This window comes from Triticum dicoccoides, chromosome 4A, assembly GCF_002162155.2.
Source record: "Triticum dicoccoides isolate Atlit2015 ecotype Zavitan chromosome 4A, WEW_v2.0, whole genome shotgun sequence".
Classification (NCBI taxonomy): Eukaryota; Viridiplantae; Streptophyta; class Magnoliopsida; order Poales; family Poaceae; genus Triticum; species Triticum dicoccoides.
Window position 1 is genome coordinate 595477256 of NC_041386.1, and position 8826 is coordinate 595486081.

General features: G+C 45.4%; 1 protein-coding gene across 1 annotated transcript; it reads right to left on the bottom strand.

Moving 5' to 3' along the window:
* Nucleotides 1-1911: 1911 nt before the first annotated feature.
* On the bottom strand, nt 1912-8794 carry LOC119287144 (protein FAR1-RELATED SEQUENCE 5-like). Its single transcript, XM_037566664.1, has 3 exons — nt 6106-8794; nt 3029-3155; nt 1912-2847 (listed from the first exon to the last, which is right to left on the bottom strand). The coding sequence occupies exons 1-3, from the start codon at nt 8689-8691 to the stop codon at nt 2330-2332; spliced, it is 3231 nt and encodes a 1076-aa protein (XP_037422561.1). The 5' UTR covers nt 8692-8794; the 3' UTR covers nt 1912-2329.
* Between the last annotated feature and the right edge of the window lie 32 nt (nt 8795-8826).

Sequence of the window (8826 nt, forward strand, 5' to 3'; positions counted from 1 at the left end):
TGGCCCCGCAAACAATCTGCTGAACTTTTTTTTGCTAGTGCATTCACATGTAAATTTAATATTTTATTAACCATCTGTAATGTGTTTTGACAATAAAAGCTACTTCTCTTTGTAAAGTTACCCCCACATTGGTCAAATTATAGATCCGCCACTGAATGTGAGCGTCATGGACCGGACAGTTTGCGGCGGGCCATTTCTTTCTTCTTCTTTTTTGAAAAGATAAGCCGGCCGACACGTACAGCACGCCTAACAAAACTAGTATTCAAAGTTACAACAGGTACAAACTGCTTTTTTCTCTTTTTCCGAAGCAGAGTTCTACTGTTCCCTCGCGGGAGCATTTGTGCCCGAGCGGCGGTGAACGAAGTTGAAGTCGAGTGCGAATGAAATCATCCGTGCAACAATTCTAAATAGGAGTAGTAGATTGCATCCGGGCAGGAGTGCGGAATGGTGGTGTGGTGGGTGGATTAAAGTAGCGATTTCCATGGTGATGGAATCCCTGCGTGTGGAATCCTGATTGGAGGACAAGGACATTCCAAGTGGCAACCGGACAGCAACCGAGGTGTGCGTGCGCCCCCAGCTAGAGTAGCAGGTGCTGTAGCGAAACTCATTGCAAAAAAGGGTAAATCGGCAAACTAATAAAACCTTAATCAAAACTATTCAACTAGCCTAAAAATAAAAAAAAACTTCAATGAAAGAGTTTACTTTTTTTTTGCGAAATTTCTGTAAATTTGAAGTTGAACTTAATTAACGACCTGAGCAGTGCTACACACACGATAATGTTGGCACGATTCATGCACGACAACAGATATCTGTCCGTCCATGCATGTAGCAGAGCCCAGCAGACGGTTTGATCCCGCATCGTTCATCTGTCGTGCATACTTTTGTCGTCCGCTCAGCAGTTCCGACACCACCCCCAGGCCCGCTGAGCCAAGTGGAGCAACTCCTTGTGTCCATGCCTCTTCTCCCTCTAAAAAAAAGCTCCTTGTGTGTGGCTCACTCACCAACCATGACGATGACAGCGGCGTTGAGCTATCTACATACTTTTCGTCCGGTTAGGTGGCTTGGTTTGGTTTCCATCACACTCGCTCGAAAACACACACCCATGCAGATGCAGAAAAGGAAGAGTCTCCTCGTTCAGCATGAATCTTTTCTACTCCCTCCGTTTCTAAATATAAGATTTTTTAGAGATTTCAAATGGAGTACACACATACGCATGTATGTAGACATATTTTAGAGGATAGATTCACTCATTTTGCTCCGTATGTATGTAGTCATTTGTTAAAATCTCTAGAAAGACCTATATTTAGGAACGGAGGGAGTAGTATGCAAAATGCATTGGAAGGAAGAGGGTGGTTGGTAGGTGCCCCCACTTGCAGGCTGTGGGGCCCACCGTCTGAGCAGGAAAGGTGGGGGGTTGGTGGTTGGTAGGTGCCCCCGCTGCCGTCTGCGGTTGCAATCACATTCAGGCCAAGTAGTCCCGTGCTTGCAAAGATCACTACCGCCATTCGTACTGTTTGGACCTTTACTGGGCGAAGATAGTTGACTGGTGATGTGATCGGCACAAGCATCAGCGAGACAGCGGCTGGGGGTGAAGGAGGAGACCTCGCTCATGCACCTCATATCAACGACAAGGTGTGGGCGACGGGGGTGTCTATGGCCTCAGAAACCACCCCTAGCAGAAGAGACCTCATCTTAGTTTTAGTTAAGATCAGTTTAAATTTAGGTTAAACTTGTTTAATTTCATCCTTTTGGTTTTAATATATATCAAACTTCATTTAATTATTCGCTTCAATTTCGTCCGTGTTTGAGCCGCGGTCCGTTTCAAATAGCCCGGACATCTTGTGTCCACGATTGGATGGCCGGCTAACATGTCCCTTTCCAACTCAAAAAAACAGGGCCCTTCCCAAGATGAAGAAAAAACCCAGCTCCTGGAGCAGTTCACCAGCAAACTGTACTAGTACTCATGCAGCCATGCTGTACTACATACATCATCATAAGTTCATAGCTACCACATGTTGGAGCTGACAACTTGACCAAACCCTAGCAAGAGCCAATGAAAATTAAGCTTAAGGAAGCTTCATGTCTGATTAGGTTAAGCAAAAAACGATCTCTAGATTAATAAGAAAGAAAAAGAAGGCTCCTAGGCTCATGGGGGGTGATGGCTGGCTGCTGGGACATTAAATACAGGCTATAAACATGTATGTATACAGCTATTGCTCTATGAGACTCCATTTCCATTGGTGAAAAATGTTGTCAAGATATCAGCAGGGGCTGTGGGGAAGCCTGGGGAGAGGTTAGTGACTGGAGAGACAGCTCAACAACCGAAAGATCACTCTTGCTCCCCTTCATCGCCGGTTAGCCCCTCGTCGTCGTCATCGTCAGTGTCTTCGTCTTCGTACTCATCGCCATCACTGCCATCTGTGGAGCCGAAAATCGCTTCCTTGGCTGCGGTAGAATCGCCGAAGCTGTTTTGTCCAGGCTGCTGCAGATGCTGCGCCGAGCTGGGTGCGCTAGCTGGTGCTAGTGAGGAGAGTGGCCTGGGGGCTAATGGTTTCAGCTGATTTGGAAGGCTTTCCCCAGGCCTGATGTGGATGGCATCTTTCGACTGTGCTGCTTTTATGATTGAAGCTGCATGAGATGGAGATGCAATGCGCGCCCCCGCCGCGATGGCTGCAGCCCTTATAGAAGAGTTGTCAGCAGTAGTTGCCCGTGAATCGGTGTTTTCTGCCAGTGTTTTTGCCTCTGAGTGTGTGGCAGGCACTTGGGCAGAAGATTGACATTGGCGAAGATCAAATGATGCATTGCCATTATTCATCATGCCGCCGGAGTTTGTAGAATTCATCCCAGCTGCATCAGCAGTAAAATCATATCAAAATGACCATGTTAAGTAAAACAACCGGCAAAGGAGACAAGGGTTATTCAGGAAACTTGTGCACATAATAGCATATATAAACAGAATTGCAGCCAGATGTCTGGAACAATTTATAGATTTTCATAGCAACGTAAAATCATGGCAATACATACATACCAGTAGACATCTTGTTCTTGTCCATGGAGGGCAGGCAGAATCCAATTGGAACGGTCACAAGCTGTGGTGAAGCAGTAGAATTTACGCTGCTTCCCTTGTTTCCATTAGCTTGGGACAGTTCATGACTCTGCACATGTCATCAAGATTTATTACAGTCAGAGCCTTGAAGCTAGAGTTGAAGAGTTCGAGATAAATGAAATGAAGAGCACTCTGTAATTTAGCAAGAAAATCAAAGCTAAGCATAGGCACTGTTTAAAAAGATCTACCACATGAGCTACAATGCTACACTAATAGATACGCTAATGTTTATGAGACAGTCTAGTGCTGTCTCTCTAACTAGTCACAACCTTAAGCCAATTAGAGATAAGATCTAGGATTTCTCACTTTTGGGTTGTTAAGCCTCTATATAAAGAGGACCCTATATGATGAACAAAGAAAGCACGAAACAACATAGTCCTTATATCTTGCACCTCCCCTACTCTCTCCAAAACCTAGTACACAATAGGAGATGACCAAACATATAACAGCTGTTGCATGGCACAACCAAAATACACACATACAACTGTTGACATAATGGACAACACAATAGGAGATTAGATATCAAGAAAACAAGACTATAGCTAAGTAGGTAACACCCTTTTAAGACATACAAAGGGATAAGCAGCAAGCAGCATTTCTGACAGAGGCCTATTTGAAAATATTATGACTGGAATCTTCGTTCTTGGTTATGGTTCTTAGGCTAACCACATAAGATCTATTTCCTAAATACTACTGTGGCTATGAGTCAAACACTTGGCTAACTTCAACTAGCTTTGATACAGAACAAACATTCCTTGAATTTGTCAGTGCCTTGTTAACGATTCAGTCAGAGCACCTTCGAGAAATAACAGGCTTACAGCATTACAAAACAAAAGGGAATTACTTCCAAGCTTCTAAATAGCGGTCGATATTTTGGTACTGGTAGCCTGCTGATACCAATTCAATATACAAGTAACTGTACCCCCACACATATTGGCCATATAGCCCAATGGTTGATATTGTGGCCACTAGCCAGTACAGCCCCACATGTAGATGATATAGAATTAAACATGTGTGTCTAATTATTTATCAAATTAATGTATCACAAAGAAATGGAACTAATGCAGATTTGTGTAAAGATACATACACAATGCAGTTCCTTCTATTATTATAACAGAAGGTACACCGTATATGTCTAATGATTTCTTATGCCATTCAGTAATTAACTAGTATTTTGCTTCTGAAGCAGAACTATCAGAAACTTATAATTACATGCTTGTTCAATGATGAGTATTCTGCATTGTATTTATTGTAGAAAGGAATGGCATGTACATGAATAATTAAAAGTGAACAGTGTTTCCCCAGTACAACTGATATCGCTCAGTATTCCAGACCCTTGCCAAACCCAGTCTGATATGAACTGGATATCCACTATTTAGAAGCTTAATTACACACTAGCACACTAAACGTGTACTAAGTGATCTAAATTATTGGTTCTCCCCCACAATCAATCGTGCTATTTATCCATGCCACATCAGCGCATATCCTTATTTCACACCATTATGAAATGTTGACCAACAAGTGAGAACATAAGATCATCATTCTAGATAAATCTGAACATGGACAGGCCTCTATTCAAATAATTAAGCAGGAAGCTAATAATACTGAAACCAGCTCATCCTATAAGCAGTCCTGATCAGATAGCCTTACAGGAGCAACAAAACCAGCAATTGTATTTGTATACAAAAGTAAACTGTAATGAATATTTCAACACTGCTTTGCAACTGAACATAATCACTTCATTTTTCTTTAGCTGCCTACTGAAGTGCTGAACAATGGAAGGAAATTAGGTAGGTGTTTCTTCCTGTGGACAGCACTCAAGTACAACCAAAGCAGTTAAGCAGATTTTGAATCATGCCATACTCAAATCAAACTAGCAATATTCATTTTACTTATTTGTATTTCCTAATGCAGTGATAGCATGAAATTAATGATGTGGTTATCTTCTTTAATTATACATGTGAAGTACAAAATTTTGTATTGACTCTTTCAAAGCACCTACACTAGCCAGCTGAGGAAACAATGCAGGAAAATTTATAGTAAAGATTATATGTTTATGAGCCAGATGAAGAATGGATAATAATTGAACTTCACCCCAACTTCACCCCACAAGAACATATGTTTATGTACATACATGTAAATTAAAAAAAACACTGTATGATTATTGCCAAAATTCCTAATATCCAGTCAAGCGGCAAGTTTAGAAGAGGGTAGAAAATAGTGTAAAAAACGCTCTTATATTATGGGACGGAGGGAGTAGCATATATGGTGTTATGTAGGACATGAAAGAAAAAAGATAAACAGAACAGCAACACGAATTATCATAAATCATGCAGCATGCTCAGATGAGATAGACAAAAGAACGGTAACTTAGTGTTCATTCAGAACTCAGAAAAAAAATATAGCAGAAACAGGAGGTGGAGGTGGAGGTGGAGGTTGAGAAACAGGAAAATAGTATTGCTCGCTATGATCTGCTTCTTGCTGGTCTTTCAAAAAATTCAAGTTGATTGATCACAACTATCAGAAAACAAGAAGGGTAATCTGAAAAGAACATTCTTAATGATAGAAAAAAGGCCTCCAAGCAAATAGATAGACAACAATTGTTGTTTGCCTCATTCTCTTATAGTTCATCAAGCATCTATTCTTTAAACTTCCTATACGATGTTCACAATCAAGTGGAGAAGTTTTGCAAGTTTCGTTGCATACATTATACTCCCTCTGTAAACTAATATAAGAGTGTTTAGATCACTATTTGTACTATTCCTTCCATATTTTATAACTGATGATTTAGACACATGTACACATATGAAGAAAATGCACAACATCACTACCATAACCAATTAAATTTGTTCATCTACCAATGACCTGCCCTTTTTAGACCAAATAACCAACAAACAAAGTGGGCACCACCTCACTCAATGGAGCACACAATGAACAATTAAAGGATAGTGCAGGAAGATATGAATATGAAACTTTTGGTAGTCAGTATAGTTAATGACCTCGTTAATTTGTGAAGCAACCCCTGAAGATTTAGTTTCTCCTGCTTGCACAACATTTCCTGAAGAAGGTGCTGTTGTTGATGCATCTCGGTCTGAGAATCCATGAAACTTGTCAACAGCTACAGAAGCAGTTGCCATGTTGCCATCGGTTGAGTTATGTGCACCCGATGTTTGCCCATGTTGTGCACAGGAAGAAACAGGAATTGCAGCAACTAGCTGACTAGGCCCTTGTGAACCACCTGATGTACTGGGACCAACAAAGAGGTAATTACTAGGTTGCTGCATATGCATAAACTGATCCGGTGTGGAGTTCTCTCTTGAGTTGTTTGAATTCCTTTTTCTCTTCTTTTGCTGACCAAAACTATCCTGGATTTTTCCAGAACATTCTGGCAGCTGCGCTGTAATTGGCATCACTGCCAATGGTGCTGCTACTTGTCCAATCCCTCTCTTGGCCATATTGACTTTGTTAGCAGCCTCTTGAAGAGCCTGCATCGCCACAATATAAACCTCTGCAGATGATGCTCCTTCTTCAGCATACCTAAGTGCTTCACGACACAAACTGTTGTAGCGCCATGTCTGAGATTGCTCGCCATCCTCGACAGTACTTCTTTGCTCCTCCTTGAGCTCTTTAACTCTAATAACTTCATCAGGTTTCTTGTCCGAGCTTCTATCTGTGGCATTTTTGGTCCATCTTTTCATGATGTACTGAGAAGGAAGCGCAGATACACCTTGTGCACCAAAGACAGTAAGAATATGCCTACAGACAATACCAAGACATTCGAACATCTGACAGGTACATTTTGCAGAACACTCAGAAGAATTGAATTGAACCATACGAGGCTTCTCACTTCCTTGAGATGTGGTCACTTTATACGTGCAAGCCTTACCATCCTGCTCTGCCACTTCCAGAGTAGAAACAGAGGCACCAATCAATTCCTGTTGGAACCTCAAAAACAGTGTCCTTGTGTACAAGTCTGCTCCTTGCTTCTCAATAGGAGATGGTGTCTTGATATCTGGAAGCGAATACTTTGTTTCGAACTCTTCCTTCACCTCCCTCTCATAACAACTGTCGAGAGCTTTTTCGTAGTGCTGAATGAACGACTGTGAATTGGTTTTAGCAGTGATGTGAGACTCAAAAAACGAGCTCCTGCTCATACACCCCTGCCTTGATGGCTCGTCTCCAAAGAACGTATCCCTCAAGTATACCGGGACCCACTGCTGCCGGCAATTGTACATTGAATCAAGCCACTCGTTATGCCCAGACCCAACCTTGGAAATCAATGCCTCCCAATTTGCTTCAAACTCATCAATTGTGTCAGACATGTTGATGCAGTTGACAAGATCATCATAAAGGGACGGGAATGCATTTAAGAAATCTGATAGCTTACACTGGGCTTCATTCAAGATGTGCCACCTGCAGAATCGGTGCCTGGTGTGAGGAAGAACCTTGTGGACAGCTGATTGTATGGCGCCATCATACTCTATGGTGAGAGAGACAGGGTGCTGACCAGACATTGCCAAGAGAAGTGTTTCAAAGAGCCAAGCAAACGACGCCTCAGAGTTATCCCTGATGACTGCACACCCAAATAGGACTGGCTGGCAATGGTGATTGACTCCGGTGAATGTGACGAGAGGGAGCTCATACTTGCTTCTTTTGCAGTGGTCGTCCAAGAAAACGGCGTCCCCAAAGTCCTTGTACGCCGTCCTCGCTCTGGCATCGGACCAGAAGACATTCCCCACCGGATGGCCCTCGACGAACTGCATTGCGTAGAAGAAGGCCGGGTCCTCAGCTTGCATGCGCTTGACATAATCCAGGATCACTCTAGTGGCATTTCCGATGCCGTCCCCGATGTAATGGGGAACCACTGCTGGTTGAGGGATGATGCCGGTCTGAGGAACAGGCGGTGTGGGGGGCGGTGGTGGCGGCGCAGGCTCAATGGCGAGGAACATACCTCCATTCCGGCGGACCCCGTAGGAGGAGGAGGAGCGCTGCTTGCCGCACTCGGAGAGCGGCTTGTGCGGGCGCAGGCAGTGCGCCTGGTTCTGCGGGACAAGGGGGTGGTTGTGCGCGGTCTCGAGCTTGGTGATGGCCCACTTGCCGCCGTCCTGCTTCTTGACCCGGATCATGGCCTTGCAGCCGACCCTGGTGACGGCGCGGGTGCGGCGGGCGCCCCGGCCGCCGTCGTCGGCGCCGGCGGGGGCGCCGGGGCTGGAGGCGAGGGCGGCGGCCTGCTCGTGCTTGCCGCGGTAGGTGCGGAAGCCCTCCTTGGCGCACACGAACTGGCGCGACATGATGGAGCCGTCGCGGCGGGAGCGGTGCATCACGCTGATCCGGGTGCTGAACCCGACGCGGTGCGCGTAGAGGTTGTAGAAGGTCCACGCGTCCTCCTCGTCGTCGAACTCCATGCCCTCGAACGGGTCCACCCCGTCGTGCACGCTGGGGCGCGCCGGGTAGGCGGACGCGGGGGCGGGGGCCGAGGCGTCGAGCTCCATCTCCGTGCCGTAGCCGACGCTGTCGTTGTCCCCGTCGCCCATTTCGCTGTCGGGCGTCCCCTGCTCGCTGCTCCCCGCCGCCACCCTCTCCATGGCCGGCCCGCCCGGGGGTGCCCGGAGGCCGCGGCGGCGAGATCAAGCCGCCCCCTTTTCGCGGGCGGGGAGGCGCGGGCGGGGGCGATCGAGCCGCATACGGCGTGGCGAGTCGGGGGAGGTGGAGGGGAAGGT

Bases quoted from the DNA above. Each gene is read 5' to 3' on its own strand.
- LOC119287144 (XM_037566664.1), bottom strand. From the start codon at position 8,691: ATGGAGAGGGTGGCGGCGGGGAGCAGCGAGCAGGGGACGCCCGACAGC. The intron at 3,156-6,105 runs GTCATTAACTAT...TGACATGTGCAG, and splicing joins TTGCTTCACAAATTAACGAG to AGTCATGAACTGTCCCAAGC. The intron at 2,848-3,028 runs GTATGTATGTAT...CTGCTGATGCAG, and splicing joins CAAGAACAAGATGTCTACTG to CTGGGATGAATTCTACAAAC.